General features: G+C 36.8%; 1 protein-coding gene across 1 annotated transcript; it reads left to right on the top strand.

Annotated features, from left to right (window-relative positions):
• The first annotated feature begins 9872 nt into the window (after positions 1–9872).
• cbln12 (cerebellin 12) lies at positions 9873–12678 on the top strand. The gene is made up of 4 exons (XM_046850912.1): positions 9873–9925; positions 10653–11102; positions 11182–11301; positions 11404–12678. Exons 2-4 carry the CDS (start codon positions 10815–10817, stop codon positions 11599–11601), a joined length of 606 nt encoding a protein of 201 aa, XP_046706868.1. The 5' UTR covers positions 9873–9925; positions 10653–10814; the 3' UTR covers positions 11602–12678.
• Positions 12679–17957: the final 5279 nt, after the last annotated feature.

Raw genomic sequence — 17957 nt, 5'->3', positions numbered from 1 at the left:
TAGAATAGACACAAAAAACCTTTTGGGTTTTATCATACTGCAATACCTTCTTCTCTTTATCATTATACTATACATGGCACCTAAAAAACAGTCACAACTATGCTAAGCACTATATACCTCAATTGAGTGTTGACTAATGCATAACAAGCTTTATATAAATGTGATTCCCATAAACACATGTGGTAGTAAAAATGATTAAACTTATTGTGGTTTCTTAATGCTAATACAGTGTGCTAATATATGTGCTTAAACATTGCCTGTAATAGTAAATAGTACAGGCTTCATTTGGATTGTTGCTATTGCATAATAAGGTCATTATAAATGCGACACTGAAATGTTTCTTTATGGAAAGATGAAAGAAGTGGGTCAATTATGTGAAGATAATTATTAGCAACCAATAATTGTATATCATATTAATAAAATCTTGAGAAATTACATTTTTGTATCATTACATGATTACTGTATGATGTCTATATAAAATATTTGTGCTTTATACTGTATAAAGCACAGACACTAATAATTATGTCTTTCTTTTTTTTTTCTATCATAGCCTGTCATGATAAAGACGGATACTTGACCCCTTGCATTCCTTACACCCCACTAAACTCCCCTGTGTTGTGCAGTGTGAGATGTGATAAAACTGATACAAGCTCAAGAAATTCAGTGGGTGTATAATGGGGTGCTCAGTTATGTGAATTTGCACAGAGAGATAAAGTGCTTGTTTCACTGCCCATTGAGCTATAAAGTATTTGCCAAGATTTGCACATCTAAGTCACACGGTGAGGGGACAATGACATTGAGATCACATGAACAAATAGGAGCACGATAGAGGAAATTTACCACCCAGCTCTCTGTAAGCTGTGGAGAGATGTGATCCCCATGTAATTGGCAACAGTTGTTTCTTGGAGATTGAGGAGGTGGGGCCATTGGTAAACTTAAAAACAGCAGCCCAATTCACTCCCAATGTGGAGAGGTAGTTAAATTGCAGTGGGAATTATTCAGTTTCTCTTCCGGTCACAGTAATATTATAGAACACCCCATTAGGGCACAGGGGTAACCGTAACCCCTATCATTTGCCTGAGCACATAAAAACAGCTAAATTAAACAAAAGATCACTAACTGTGTAAAAGATTGCTAAAAACTATTACATGCTGTATAATGGGAAAGAACTTGTACAGTATAAGTTTATACATTTTTGAATGGTGTATGAGAATATGACAGTAAAGGAAAAAAATATTCATGCTAACACAGTTTGTTAACTATGAAGACTGAAGTGCAAAAGTAATAAAGGCTGTGAATAAAAAAACATTTTCCATTGTCTACCAAAACCTAAAACAGAAAGATTTACTGTCATTGAGTCCTCCTTGCCACTCTGTGTAATCAAGACCACCTCTTACCATCTCAACTAACACAAGCAGACAAGTTGCAGGTGGAATTATCCAGTGTGGCTTCATATTAATCTAAAGAAACTCCACAGGGATAGTGGTGCGGAGCTATTGTTTGCCTGATCACAATAACAAAACATTGTACAGGATGGCATAAGGCCATGCTGATATGGCAGCCATCAAGAACTGATTAGTGCAGTGAAGTGGTTTTGGTTGCCAAAGTCAACAATTTGGTGCAATTCTATATGGACATTATTCAATGTGGTGTCTAAATTTGACAAAAGAAGAGATGGAACATCTGGCTTGTCTTTAGAGCTCAGGTCAAAAGCTTGCATCTCTGATAGTATGGGCATGGTTTAGTGCCCATGGAATGGGCAGCTTTCACATTTGGAAAGGCACTATCAATGGTGAAAGGTACATAGAGGTTTTAGAGCAACAGGGAAGGTTTTGCATAGTTCAAAACAAAGCTAGATGCATACTGCATCTATTACAACAACATAACTTTATAGTAGAAGAGTAGGAGAGAATGATAAACTGTCCTGCCTGCAATTCACTTTTTCCCTTAAGGAAAAGAAAATCCTTGAAAATGTAATTTTTCCTTAGTTTAAATATGTTATATTGCGTGTGGATTTTGTTTTATTTATATTTTTACTCAGCATCCCAACTTTTTTTTTTCGGAAATGGGTTTGTATTATGCAGTTTGACACACACACACACACACACACACACACACACACACACGCACATGCGTGTGCGCACGCACGCACGCACGCACACAATTTCTTAATGAATAGCTTTGCACAATTTGATCCATTCTGCTCTATTCATTAATGAAAACATCATATCCATCAAGGAACACATGTCAGTGTCACTGTCCCCTGAATAACATCTGCTCAGTGGTGTACCTGAATAGAAAGATGATTCCTGAAGTTATCATTTACTGTCTATTCAGGATGTAAAGTCAATATATGTTCATGCAGGCAAAAAGAAACATACTAATGGACATTTTGAACATGATAGGATGTTCTGGTTCCTGATTTTACCACTTATCCTTAATTTTTATCACATACATTAAAATGGTAGTACATTCTGATGAGTATTTTGATGATGACAGGATCTCCTAGCCATGTTAAAGAGTATTCTGAGAACGTTTTGCCTGACGTTGGATTTCCCTTACTAAAATGATTAAACTGCATTTGGAAATGCTTCTACTAATTTTTCATTTCAATTACATCAAGCAAAAGCAAAAATCTAACAATTTTTTTTATCTAATTAATCAATATTAATTTCTTGCAAGATTTGACCTATTTGTCCTTTTTAGATCTTTAAATGCATTTTTTCATCACTTCATGATCACTGCTTCACTATCATCTTCCACACCAGAAGGGGTCACCCTATGACTGCATGACCATAAGAGTTCTTTCCACATGAAAGAGATGCAAAAAAGCACTTTTAGCAAAAGAAAAATTTAAAAAATAAATAATTCATTCAGATTCAATCATTAATTTGTTCAGATTTGGGAAATAGTGAAGTACAAATACTTTGTGAATGTAATTATGTAAATTTTTCTGGCATCAGTACTTTACTTCACTATTTATTTTTCAGACAGATTTTTACTTTCACTCATTACATTTTCAATCCAGGCTCATTACTTTAGTTTTAATCTATTTGGTGACATGATCAATATTGCGCACCTTTTTGAGCCAATCAACCTATTTCCTGTCATTAAGCGACTTTCTCAACCTAAAACTGGTGTATCATGTCCTGGCTCTCACACACCACAGATGTAGGCTAGTTTGTGAAGCTAACAATGAGCAGGCAGAAGGCAACAAGAAGTGTGGGTTTATGAAAACAGAGGGAGTCAGTGATGTAAACATGACTGAGAACTGAGACATTCCTGATCACATGATCATCATCATCTTTTCTTTGCTTGTGCTCTATATATGGTGGATGTTCAGCCTGTACACATTCAATAGATAACAAAATTTGAAATTCTTGTGTATTGATATATTAAACCTGAAACAGGTAGTAGTAATGGCTTTTCACTACATGTAAGAGCCCAAACTTCTTTACTTTATTTTGAGTAAAAAAGTGTAGTCAGAACTTTAACTTTTACCAGAGTCTTTTAAAACATGACTATCTGTACTTCTACTAGAGTGAAGGATGTGTGTTCTTTTACCATCTCTGTTGTTCAGTGACTATTTCTGTAAATGCACTCTAGTTTTGAGAGTGATAGGTATCAAAGTTTCATAGCATTATAGTTTCATAGCATTACTCCCTTTACTCCCTCTTCTCACATCCAAACTGAATGAACTTCTTTAGTTTATAAGTGAACAATAACCAGTTTGTTCAGTTTAGTTACAAAACAACACTTACCAGTTTGTTCAGAATAACTACCTGTTTCGCTCAGACTAAGTAATGAATCTTGTTCAATGCAAAGTGTTCTTTCAATATCTCCAATTAATAGCATGCTTTTCAGTCTCTAACATGTTTTACATTCATGGGTTTTAACAAAACAAGAAATATTACTATCTATCTATCTATCTATCTATCTATCTATCTATCTATCTATCTATCTATCTATCTATCTATCTATCTATCTATCTATCTATCTATCTATCTATCTATCTATCTATCTATCTAAACATAGAAACATAGCAAAGGCTTTTAATGATGTCCACACGTCTCTGCACTGTTATAGCCTTTATATTTAATCACTGTACATATGCTTACATACATATCACATGCTGTACATATGATACATATTTATCTGCACTATTTGCACGATTGCTACTTTTTGCACTTCTGGTAGATGCCAAACTGCATTTTGTTGCTGTGTACCTGTATTATGCAATGACAATAAAGTTATATCTATCTATCTATCTATCTATCTATCTATCTATCTATCTATCTATCTATCTATCTATCTATCTATCTATCTATCTATCTATCTATCTATCTATCTATCTATCTATCTATCTATCTATCTATTTATTTATCTATTTATCCCTACACTGGGGTTATTGTATTTGATCATTCAAACATATCTGAACCCAGAGGTGGAAAGAGTAATAAATATTTTACTCAAGTAAAAGTACTGTTACTTCAGTGAAATTTTACTTAAGTACAAGTAAAGTTACCGGTTTAAAAATCTATTCAGCTAAAAGTAAAAAGTCATTAATTTAAAATAAAAATCTACAGAAGTTACTTTTTTAACAGTGGGGGTGGGGGGTGGGGGATTCTAGTGTAGCTAAAAAAGAACAAGTAGATATAAATCTCAAACTAGTTGTTTTAAATTGAAGGAACACCTTCCAAAATTTAAATGCAATTTTTGTCAAGTTTTGAAGTGGACTTGTATGGAGTATTTACACAATACTTGTGTATTGCGCAACAGAAACTATTTTATCTCCCTAAAAGAAGTCTTTTTTCTGTGTTTCTGTGTTGCTGTCCCTGTGCTCAGCACTGTAGCTCTCCAGCGATGTCCCTGCACTGCTCTCTGCTCCTGCAGACTAGAAAAGTGCAGAACGCTGAATTTGTTTAGTGATTTATACAGATGAGAATAAAAACTGTTTATTTCAGTAGCAAACAATGCAAAAAGAAAAACACTACAATCCATCACTTGTGTCTAATGTGAGGTATGCAGTTTTGCAGCCTTTTTTTTGTCATTTATAATAAGAGAAATCGCAAATGCAGATTCAGGGTTCAGACATTGCTCGCATTGAACAACTCCGGCTTTGATTGGACACAGCCTTCTCAACATAAGTGTATGGTTGGTTATACAGTAATGCTCGATTTTAACACAACATCAGCAAATCTACTTTAAAATATAACACTTTTTATTAATTTCATATGATACTTAAATCGAGACACTAGAGCAAGCTTAATTCTGCAGTGACACTTTACCACCCAGTCCCTGTTAATTCCCATCTCTGGTGCTAACAAACACAGTCACACAGTGATGCAACGCACCAGTACAACAATTATGTAATCTAAAGATATGTTATTATTAAATGACCTCCATGTGCTTGTGCAGGTTTGATGAGTTTTTAGAAACCGGCAGTTCCATCACCTGGGGGGAAATCAGGACTTATACTACATAATAAAACTGCTGCTATTGTTGCACTTGAAGTCAAAGTGGTGGCTTATATATGTGTTTGTTTCAACCCTAAGGACCCGTCCCCCCATATCTGATTTTTTTTGCTGCATCAACAACAATCATTATCAACAAGCATATCAATTATTGTGTATTCAGTAAGAGACAAAGAACTAAATTTGAACAGGTTATTAAATTAACTGAAATTATCCATACTGTATACAGTAAAGCAACTGACACCATTGTGTGGTCTCTCACACACAGATAACTAAAACACTACCTGGATTATTATCAGCAGAGTGATAATAAGATAAGAGTGAATAAAGAGTTTCACACATCAGCAGCTCCAGAAAGAAATGCAGAAATGAGGATTATTGCATCAGTGATTTGAACTTGAGACAACAAATCATTTCTATTTGTGAGTAGTATCTTCAATTCATTGAAATAAACCGATTCAAACGATTCATTATTACAACAATAATCATTATTACTACAACACTCGTTTTATAAAAATGTAGATTGATGCCATACACAAAGCTGTTCCAAGGCTTTACACACATTTATACAGCACTAGTTTTATTGCTGCTTGGTGATGTTCCGTCGTTTCTAAAGCTTAAAGCCTATCTTTTACTGTTGCTCAGTTGCATGAGTAACTGATAGAATGTCCATTTTACATTCATTAAAACAGCTTCATAACACAGAATCATTCCCCAAAACAGAGAACATAAAGCACCTTTGGGTGGTTAGCTGACTTTCCCTCTTGCTCTCTTTTTAAGTTTTTCTTCCCTTTCCACTTTTCCACGTTCAAGTACAGTTATTTTTACCAGGGATTAACTGCTGTACGCAGTCCCTACGAGTCTTAAAGTGTTAGAAGTGCACCGCTGCTGAACGTCTGAATAGTCAAAAAACAAACAACAACAAAAAAAAGTTAAAAGTAACAGTAGCAGTAGCGCCACTGGAGAGCTCCACACCAAAGCAGACACCAATAATTTCAGTATTATTCTTTTAATCCAAGCTAGATGTGGCTGCAGTCCAGTCTCACAGCATTTCCTGAGATAGTCACAAAATGTATTCTATTGATTCGTGTTTATAGACACAAATTTCTTTTTTTCTTGTCAATAAGGACGACTGTATTTTTTTAATAGAAAGTATTTTGGTGCTATTATATTATAGCACTATTATACAACATTTAAGCATGAGATTTCATTCTTTTTTATTGCTTTATATTCGGTAAGCTACTCGCTATTATAAACCATTGCCAGTGGTTCCTTCCATCAAAATACAGTAAATTTATTCTCCTGGTTAATTGAGAAGACTTCGTGAATTAGATACACACACATTTATTACAGTATAAACCTGTCACTTACCTTAACACTTTTTTATTTGCTGCCTTATTCTCTGATTAAAATAGGAGAAAAGATTACTGTTGGCATTTCTGTCAGCATTACCCATCATGATCTGCTGAGTGACACATAAAAACCTTGAACATGAATCAATAGATTACATTTCGTGACTATCACGAAATGCCGTGGGACTGTGTTTAGTCTCATGTTCTGCTCAGATAACAAAGTTCCTTCTTATTAGCAATTAACCTGCTTATCCATGCTTTGTACAGTGCAGTCATTTCATTCACAGTTAAAAAACGTGAATGATGTACTGTATTCATTACTTTTTTTTTTTTTTTATTGAAAGCAAAAAGGAGATGACGTCTTATTATTGTTTCTGATCAAAACCAATTTGTCTTAATGAAATGTCCACTCTGGAGGCATTTGTGCAAATTATATGTTCTATAATATAAACTAGAGCTACATTTTCAGTGCTAGCAGACAATCTTGTAGAACACTGAGTGTGCTGTGGTGTGGTGTGGTGTGCTGTGCTGTGGTGTGGTGTGCTGTGGTGTGGTGTGGTGTGGTGTGGTGTGGTGTGCTGTGGTGTGGTGTGGTGTGCTGTGCTGTGGTGTGTGTGTGCTGTGCTGTGCTGTGCTGTGCTGTGCTGTGCTGTGCTGTGGTGTGATGTGGTGTGCTGTGGTGTGGTGTGCTGTGTTGTGGTGTGGCGTAGTGTGATGTGGTGTGCTGTGCTGTGCTGTGCTGTGCTGTGCTGTGCTGTGCTGTGGTGTGGTGTGCTGTGATGTGGTGTGTGTGGTGCTGTGGTGTGCTGTGCTGTGCTGTGCTGTGCTGTGGTGTGGTGTGATGTGGTGTGGTGTGGTGTGCTGTGCTGTGGTGTGCTGTGCTGTGCTGTGCTGTGCTGTGCTGTGGTGTGCTGTGCTGTGGTGTGCTGTGCTGTGGTGTGGTGTGCTGTGCTGTGCTGTGCTGTGGTGTGCTGTGCTGTGCTGTGCTGTGCTGTGGTGTGGTGTGGTGTGGTGTGGTGTGATGTGCTGTGGTGTGGTGTGATGTGGTGTGGTGTGGTGTGGTGTGCTGTGGTGTGGTGTGATGTGGTGTGGTGTGGTGTGGTGTGCTGTGTGCTGTGGTGTGGTGTGGTGTGCTGTGGTGTGCTGTGGTGTGGTGTGGTGTGGTGGTGTGCTGTACTGTGGTGTGCTGTGGTGTGCTGTGGTGTGGTGTGATGTGCTGTGGTGTGGTGTGGTGTGGTGTGCTGTGTGGTGTGGTGTGGTGTGCTGTGTGTGGTGTGGTGTGGTGTGGTGTGGTGTGCTGTGGTGTGCTGTGGTGTGGTGCTGTGCTGTGCTGTGGTGTGCTGTGGTGTGGTGTGGTGTGCTGTGGTGTGGTGTGTGCTGTGGTGTGCTGTGTGGTGTGCTGTGGTGTGGTGTGTGGTGTGCTGTGGTGTGGTGTGGTGTGCTGTGCTGTGTGGTGTGCTGTGGTGTGGTGTGCTGTGGTGTGCTGTGGTGTGGTGTGGTGTGCTGTGCTGTGGTGTGCTGTGGTGTGGTGTGGTGTGCTGTGCTGTGGTGTGGTGTGCTGTGCTGTGGTGTGGTGTGGTGTGCTGTGGTGTGGTGTGTTGTGGTGTGCTGTGGTGTGGTGTGGTGTGTTGTGGTGTGCTGTGGTGTGGTGTGGTGTGGTGTGCTGTGCTGTGCTGTGCTGTGGTGTGGTGCTGTGGTGTGGTGTGGTGTGGTGTGGTGTGCTGTGGTGTGGTGTGGTGTGCTGTGCTGTGGTGTGCTGTGGTGTGCTGTGGTGTGGTGTGGTGTGGTGTGGTGTGAGAAGAGGACATGTGTGATAGTCCCATTTACTGTCACAATCTTGTTAGTTTTGAAAATGTTGTGATCCATATAAACTTCTCTGAGAAAATTCGAAATGTTGCATAAAGACACTGCTGGATTATGTGCTGATTGTTGATCAATTATGTTACATCTGGGTTGTTCACAATTACCATAAAACAAAATAATTGAAAATTTTTTAAAGTATTATAAGTATTAAAAAATGGCAGAAATCTATAAATATGGCATTTTGAACAAAAATGTAATAGTTATTTTATTATGTATTTTTTATTCATAACAGTGAATTCAATGTACACAAAAATATATGTTTCTCTGTAGACTTTTGCTGGTAATGAATTTCCCAATTTTTTTCCGAAAAGACACGATGTTTAATTTGGTAAGTGAGATTATACAAGATTAGTTCTTTACTTTGTGTATGTGAAAGCAAGTTGTGTTAATACAAATACCTTTACAAACACATGAAAGCATCAGCTATTTAGTAACACTGGTTCTGGCATTAATGGATACAGTAGAACAATGTTATTAAGCTACCATTAGCATCCCAGAACTTTTTTATGACAAACAAGGTGTTTCAGGAGGTTCTGGGTTAAGCGTTCTCCCTAACGCTTGCTTCCAGTTAAGGACACTTTCTGTGATTATAAGGTATTTTGATTCATTTTACATGTCTGGCAGAGCAGTCATTAGTCATTGAGTAAGTTAGTCAGCAACAGTATCTTGTGAACCAGGTAGGCTAAGAAAAGCTATATTCAGCTATTATATATGGTAGTCAGAAACTGCCAAGAAGGACGGAGGTAAACTAAAACCAACCCATGTATAAGCTCTTGTTTACTACAACAATGTAGTCAGAAAAGGTAAATAGCACCCCTGAAAGTGCTGACCAGGTTTAAATATAAATCCACTACCCTAGTTTGTCCTACAATTCTACCCAATGCATGTATTCAACAAAAGTCATATTTAGGGTATTTAACCCACAAGCTTATATCAGTCACGCCCTTGGCTATGATAATCAGTACAGTTAGATGCTGCTTCTGCTTCTTATTTAAAACATTTTGAACAACAATGTTATTTTATATATATTCAGGAGATATATATGCATTTATATAGAGAGAGAGAGAGAGAGAGAGAGAGAGAGAGAGAGAGAGAGAGAGAGATGGAATGGGCTGTTCTAGAGGGAGGGTCTTCAGTAGATAGGATAAATAAGGTAGGAGTCATATGCTTCATAGATTTGTCAGCTTCTTCTTGTGTTATGCATCACTGTGGAGAAGAAATGGATACAGCACACAGGTGACACTCTTTCAATTACTAAGTTTCTAAGCAATAATTTAAAAACATTTAATATTTGCATGACTTGTATAATAACCGTGTTTATATTTTTTAGTTATATTGGAAATAAAATACAATTTAGTAGTTTAATGGGGGGGGGGGGTCGGGGTTAAAATAAACAATCCTTGAAAAGGGAGAAATGTGTGTGTGTGAGTGTGTGTGAGTGTGTGAGTGTGTGTGTGAGTGTGTTATATATTTTATGACTTTGTTGAAAAAATGAGTTTGTAATGTGTGAATTATAAAAGAATCAGCTAAAAAGTTATAGTCACATGTTTGCCAAGATTTAAGATGTTACTTATCAAAAATACCTAAAATAGGCAAAATATTTTCAGAAAATACTTATAAAAATATATAGCATTCACCAGAGAGATACTATTTAAATAATATTTTGGAGGAATGGGAATAGGGTTGGATGTCGGTGGGTGCATGTTATGGAACACCAGGAGGGAGGGGAAGTGTGTGAAAGACAGATGGTCACTCAGCGGAGTTGTTCCTTTTTCTCCTCCTGGCACATACTCCCTCTTGGATTCTGTTTCCGTATGTTGACAGTAAGCCAATATGGTACCTGATGATGAACAATTTCTTCTTTTACCTCTAAAAATTATCTTTTGGTTGACAAGCAAATTTTCTGATGACCAAGAACTATTTCTAATCCTAATCTATTTATTTTCTTTTTTCTTTCCTGCAGATCCTTTGGTGTTGACCCTCAAATTTTGTTTTAGTTAACAACCTACATATTTGTTTCCTATAGATAGTATAACTTTACTGAAAATTACAGTAGTTGCTTTTAGGCTTTTGGTTATTTAAACCTTCTTTTACTTAGTACACCACCAGTGCACCGTTTAAAAGCATGCATACAGTGTTAGGAAGTCCATCCAGTGGAGTGGCAACTCTTTTAGGGTTAATTCTGCTTTGGTATCCCTTGTTGGTGACAAGTCAGAATGACACTGAGCCCATTGTACTGGAAGGTAAATGTTTAGTGGTGTGTGACTCAACACCATCTTCAGAACCAGCTAACAATGCATTGGGCATGTCAGTACGCTCTGGCACCGGCCGAGTGGCCTTCTCTGCCACTCGCCAGACCAACCATGAACCCACAGATATGAGCAATCGTACCATGATCATCTACTTTGACCAGGTAAACATAGAAATAATTAACAACTATAAAGCTGTTTTTTGGGCAATATATCGTTATTACTGCATAGTCTTCTGTACAGATCTTGGTGAACGTTGGTGGCCATTTTGACCAGGAGAGCAGTGTCTTCTTAGCTCCAAGAAGAGGGGTGTACAGCTTTAACTTCCATGTGGTGAAAGCTTACAACAGACAAACTATACAGGTATATCTTACTTTGAAATTTATGCTAAATTCATAAAAACAGATAGAGTCATCAGAAAGCAATAGAAATGTTTTTTTTTTTTCCACTGTTGATCTGTTGTAGGTGAGCTTGATGCTTAATGGATGGCCAATGATTTCTGCCTTTGCTGGTGACCAGGATGTAACCAGAGAGGCAGCTACTAATGCAGGATTGGTGATCATGGAGAGGGGTGACAAAGTCTACCTTAAACTGGAGCGGGGCAATTTGATGGGAGGCTGGAAATATTCCACTTTCTCAGGTTTTCTGGTCTTCCCCCTGTAAATTAAGTACACTTGATATAATAATATTGGTTATAAAACTGATTAAAATTATAGAGCGTGGAAAATATTTCATGTTGTCCAAGTAATTTAGACTAGACCAACATATAATAAAATATCAGATGATTTGTAAAGCTGCATATAAAATGTATTTTTAACAGAAATTAATTCACAGTAAATTAAAGATCAATAAAGTAATTGAGAACTAAGGCAAATTAAATGGCTCCATTTAAATGTATTTCCTGTACAGTATTGTACAAAAGTACTGTACAAAATCACGCTTTTTTTTTGCATTTTTTTTTTTATGGAGAAAAAAGAAAAAAAGTCTGCTGAGATGCGCATGCAGAAAAGAAGTATGGTGAGTTAAACAGTCAGAAGTCGAAGACTCCAGAAAAGCTGTAGCAAATTATCCAAGATTTTCCGTCAAATTTACCAATTTTAGAAAACTGGACAAATTGTACCTGCTCTTGTAGACAGCTAATTCAAAAGAATTAAAAGGAAGTGTGGTAAATCCAGTAGTAAACTTTGCTTAGTTTATAACTATTTCAAGGCTCAATGATGTTCAATGTTTTTTTGTCACATAGTCACTTGTCCCCAAAGAAAAAGAACATGCACACAATATAATAGTATATAGTAGAAATAGTCACTCTGCGATTGATCCTCAGAATCTGGCTGCGCTTCCATGATGGGAGCACGAAGAAGAGTCTGTGTGCAGGGTGCTGGAAGTCTTGATAGTTCTCATGGCTCGCACCCTGCAATTCTTGTTGTAGATGTCTGTGATGCATGGAAGAGTCCTGATCGTTCCCAGAAAATTAATTTTAATTTGATTTAGCGACTCAATTAACATTAAATTTGATAAGGCTGAATTCATAGCCAGTGCCTTTGGTCTGGAGATGGGACTGTTAAATATTAGATCAACACTTTTATTATAGATATCAAATCAAATCAAATAAAATCAAATTTTATTTGTCACATACACATTCATACAGAGCATCACGTAGTGAAATTACATGTAGCTTTTTACAACTGTCAAAAGTGGCAAAAGTACACACATCCTTCACTCTAGTAGAATCAAATCAAATCAAATCAAATCAAAGTTTTATTTGTCACATACAAATAAAAAAGGTAGATAAATAAAAAAGTATAAACTACATAAAATATATGAAAATATATGTATATACATGGATTCGTATGGCAGATATTGACAGTACAAATTAGAGTGATTTGGTGATTGTCCTTAAAGTGTCCATGTGCAGTATGATGTGGTATAAAGTGGAAGAACAGATTGAAAGTTGAAGTACTGACTACACTTTTTCTCTCAAGTTAAGTAAAGAAGTTTGGGCTCTTACACGTCGTTAAGTCAAAAGCTATTACTACTACGTGTTTTAGTGTCAGGCTGGTAACTGGACCTCACATCATATCAATATATCATTACAAAAGGATTAAACATTATAATGAATGTCTCTGTTCTCGGTTTACATCACTGACTCCCTCTGTCTCATCCATGTTAGCTTCATAGTTCTTGCTGACTTCTGACCTGCTCATTGTGAGATCCATAAACTAGCCTACGTCTGTGGTTTGTGAGAGCCAGGAAATGATACACCGGTGGTAGATTCTAAATGCCGCACAATACAAAAAATAGATTGATGGGTTTAAAACAGCATGCAATGAAAAGAAAAATTATTGATCATGTCACTAAATAGATTAAAACTAAAGTACAGATATTTGTTAAAAAAATGTAATGAGTAAAAGTAAAAAGTTGTCCAATAGTGAAGTAAAATATGAATACCAGTAAAATCTACTTAAGTACATTAACAAAGTATTTGCATTTCATTTCTTCCCACCTCTGGATTGGGCTACTGAATGTCTAGAATAAATATTCCGCTAAACGTTAGATAATGTATCTCCCCTTACTAGCACCATGGTATAACGATCGTATGCATATCTTAAAACAGACCACATTTGGAAATTTTAATGTAAATGGCACCAAAATAAATGAATAGTATTTTAAACAGAATGTAAGGAAAGCCTTCTGAGTTATAGAAAAACCCCTTAGTGCTGCTGGATCAGTATCAAACTCTCCCATTATCTCCAAGATCCTAGAAAATATAGCACAGCAATTATGCTCACACCTATATAGGAACAACAATTATGAATGTATCATTCAGGATTTGGGTTTCATCATAGTTGACCTGCTACTGTCCTCTGACCAGGGTTGTGTCTCCTTGCTTGTGCTGCTTGACCACTGTTCATAATATTCTCCTTGCTAGAGTAGAAAATGCTGTTGGAGTAAAGAGAGCATCTCTCTCCAGGCTCAGGTCTATTTGACTGATCATTATTAGTTTTAAATGTAAATGGTGAGCTCTCTATACTTACTTTACTGAGGATGTGTCTTAAGCCCACTGCTCTCTCAAAGAAACTGAGATCCGACACAGTCTTTCCTTCAATGCATAAAATATTGCTAAATTAACAATTATGTTGTTTAATGATGCAAAAAAAAAAAAGGATGCTTTTGGTACATCTAGGTTTGACTATTGTAATACCTTACTGTCTGGATGTTCTAGTATTTAAATAAATACTCTCCATTTAGTTTAGAATGCAGCAACAGAAGTTGAACCAGAAAATATGACCACACCAGTCTAGCTGGTGATGCTACCAGCAAGAAGATTCTTCACAGTTCTGCAGTGTAGAAAGCCTTAAGCACACTGTGGGATGCCTTGAACCTGGCCAGGTGTCATCGAGGATAGAGCTGCTAGTGCATCTGTTGTCAAAAAAGGCCTTCTCTGAGATCGACTTTTGAAAACTGCTTTAAGATGTAACCCAGTTGATGATTAGGGAAGGTGAGCAGTTGAACACCAATTTACTGCTCCTTATAATATTTTGTTAATGTGGAAACATTTAATTTAATTCACAAAAGACATAGTTGTTTACAGCATTACTTTTATGTGTCTTTTGCCCAGTACAGTATATGAGAAATTTCTACTATACAATATTGCGCAATAATCTTAGGCATGCTTTTTTGAACACTTTTTTTAGGACTTCAGCATTATTGGATCAGTACAAATAACATTTTGGATTTCTTAACATTCTAAACTATAAATGTGCAAAGAACGTCAGTAGGTGTAGGCCCTGACCCTGGATAAAAGAATAAATGCTGGTCGTCTAGTAATACATGTATCAGTAAAAATGGGTGAACGTCATAAGAGAAGTATAAAAGTGAATCTAAAATGTCTCTGAGGCCCCCTTGTGGCTAGTCTTGTGCTGGTTCCAATGATAATAAATAAGAGGATTATTTCAGGAGGGCATCTGTCATAAAGACCTGTGTCACATCTAATATGCGGACCCCCCGTAATGACCCCTGACAAGTCAAGGAAGACCCTTAGGAACAGAAGTTACTGTTGGCCTGGTTATCTACCCCAGTTTAAAAAAAACAGTGAAACCTGCTCCAAATACAGGGCAAGTAAAACATAAAAGTGCACCTCACCACCTCCACCTGCAGATGGCAGAGTTAGATGAAAGTAAAATAAATAATTTCTAGTGACTTTGACACCATTAAAACTGAAATACAGGTAATTAAAATTAAATTTGTTAATAACATTGCACTAGTTTTGTCTAATTTTTGAAACAGTAAAGCGCTTTCAAACCTTAATTCCAAAAAGGTTTGGGAAAATGAAAAAATAAAACCAGAATACAGTAATTTGCAAATCTCATAAACCAAATTTTAATCTACAATAGAACATAAAAAACATAACAAGTGCTTTAACTGAGGAAATGTACAATTTGAAGAAAACATGGGATCATTTTGACTATGTTTACCACTGTGTAGCATCCCCTCTTCTTTAAACGTTATGTCTGGAAAGTGAGGAGACAAGTTGCTGGAGATTTGGGTAAGAAATGTTGTCCCATTTATGTCTGATACAGGGTTTTAACAGTCCAGGGTCATCTTCGTCATATTTTTCATTTAATGATGCGTTTCTGGGTCATGTTTGTATATGGCTTTAACTTACATTTGTTGATGACACAGTGAACATTCACATTCATGTTCACATTTGTTCTGAAGGTGTTTCTAAACCCATCTAGTGATTTCCATTACAGACTCTTACCTGATTTCATGCAGTCTTGCCTAAGAGCCTGAAGATAACATGCAACTAATATTGATTTTTACACTTGTCCCTTGTACACAGAGATTCTTAGAACTTTTTGATGATATTATACAAAGTAAATCAGGGATCCCAGGCCAATAGGCAGTGGACCGGTACTGGGCTGTGGATCATTTGGTATTGGGTACTAAAATACTTACATTTTTTTTTATTTTCCTTTATTGACTTTCGCTGTCTACAGAGTATATTATTTAAAAAGAGATTCACTTCTGCTGATGCCATTGTCCTGTACTTGTTTCAGTCTATGCATCATTAACTCACAATGTTCATGCATGCTCCCCAAACTTCCCATGTGCATGTGCTACAAACAGTCCCAGAAGTACTTCATCACAGTGAAACCACTTTGGGCAAGATTTTTAATGTTAACAGAATCCGCATCACTACCCACAATACCATGCAACCACAAGACCATTCAACCCATTCACAAACATACACACAATATAAGACTCATGTTTCCACTTATCAACCACAAACTATATGCTTTCTGTTTCTATAACAGTGGCTGTCAAACATTTGGTATATTTTAGTCAATGCATCTCTGATGTTTGTTCTGTTTTTTTTTTCCTTTAAGTGTGAATTTTGTTTTGCTCTCTCTATGATGTTTAACAAATCACCTGACCAATGCCTTTTGTACAACCTTGTAAGTGGCTCACATTTTGTATCTTTCTGAATAAAGCCATCATTTATCTGTATTTAAATCTGCATCTTCTGCCTGCCATTTTTTCTATGTAAAACAAAGTGTCTGAACAGTGATTTAAAGCTGGTTGAAAAGGTTTACATTAGTCTTCTTGTGCATAAATCTACACAAACTCAGTAGGACATAAACATAAGTGGGATTCGAACATTTTATATTCGTAACATTTTTACTCTTAAAATATGACTATTGAACACAAACCGTGCTACAATAAGTACTAAATGATCAGATTGTGCACCATTTTCTGCCTGCCTGGGCTGGTCATGAATGTCTTTTGAAGCAGGAGGCCAATTCACCAAAGTCTGTTCAAAAGGGACTAAATAACATTTAAAACTCTGGTGTTAGATGACCAAAACCACTAATCTCTTCAAAATGTGAAAATTGCACAGAACATTTGTAACCTCCATTTCCAAAATAAAGGGGCATCTTAATAAATTAGAATGTCATGGAAGTTCATTCAGTAATTCAACTCAAATTGTGAAACTCGTGTATTAAAGAAATTCTTGGGTTAGGGCTAGGGTAACCCTAACCCTAAATTCTTTGACACGTCTCTGTGTGATGGCTCTTGATGCCTTGACCCCGGCCTCAGTCCATTCCTTGTGAATTTCACCAAAAATCTTAAAGCAGCTTTACACAGATAAAGCAGTTACAATGTTATATAAAAGAATGTGTAACTTTATTGCCTATAAGTTTGTTCCTTATACTTGTTTATCCATGATGTACAAACCAGTGGCGACTGTAACAAGGAAAAACTCCTTGAGATGGTACGAGTAAGAAACCTTGTAAGGAAACAGACTCAAAAAAGGAACCCATCCTCATCTGGGTGGCGCCGAAGGTCTATCTATTCCATTCCATTGTTGAGGTGTGAAGTAGGTGTGCAGATGTGTAGAATGTGCAGAATGCAGAACTATCCATGCCACCTGTGGTTCTGAGCCATTGTAGACTGTGATATTAATTACTATCCGAATCCATCCTCAAAGTTCCTGAGGTGCTCAGTGGCTTCAAGGATCTTTGGCTGTGGATGTGAAAAAATCCCCAGCTGCACATAGTGGTCTCTGAATGAGAGGAACTCCATCCATAGGTATGCTATACAATGTGATCAGGGTTTGAGTTAGGACTCCGTAGAAGAAAGGTCGAAAACTTAATAAAGACGTACAAAAGGCTTGACTAAATAAAAATGACTAAAAATAAAACATGCAGTGAAACTTTCAGTTTCTGGTAACATTACTAATATGGTGAGATGTGCCATAAAACCAACAAAACCTTTGTGCCACAACTTTTTCTGCTACATCTACTGTATCACTATGATCCTAATTTCTTCATCGCCAGTGAAATTAATTCCCAGCTGTGCCGTGGTAATCTAGGTTTCTGTCTTGTTTACTATCAGATGGTATTTCCCTTAATTTACCAAACAGCCTTTACAAAATGTACTTTTTTTTGGCTTCTGAAGGAATCTTTTGGTTTTTATATTAATGTCACACCCATGAAACCATACAAGAAATCTGA

The sequence above is a fragment of the Silurus meridionalis genome, chromosome 6 (assembly GCF_014805685.1).
Source record: "Silurus meridionalis isolate SWU-2019-XX chromosome 6, ASM1480568v1, whole genome shotgun sequence".
Taxonomy (NCBI): Eukaryota; Metazoa; Chordata; class Actinopteri; order Siluriformes; family Siluridae; genus Silurus; species Silurus meridionalis.
Note: the sequence above shows the minus strand (reverse complement) of the source record. Positions and strands in the feature narration are given on the sequence as shown.

Coding starts and splice junctions, on each gene's coding strand:
- cbln12 (XM_046850912.1), top strand. CDS start 10,815: ATGCATACAGTGTTAGGAAGTCCATCCAGTGGAGTGGCAACTCTTTTA. Junction 11,103..11,181: donor TGATCATCTACTTTGACCAG/GTAAACATAGAA, acceptor TCTTCTGTACAG/ATCTTGGTGAACGTTGGTGG. Junction 11,302..11,403: donor ACAACAGACAAACTATACAG/GTATATCTTACT, acceptor GATCTGTTGTAG/GTGAGCTTGATGCTTAATGG.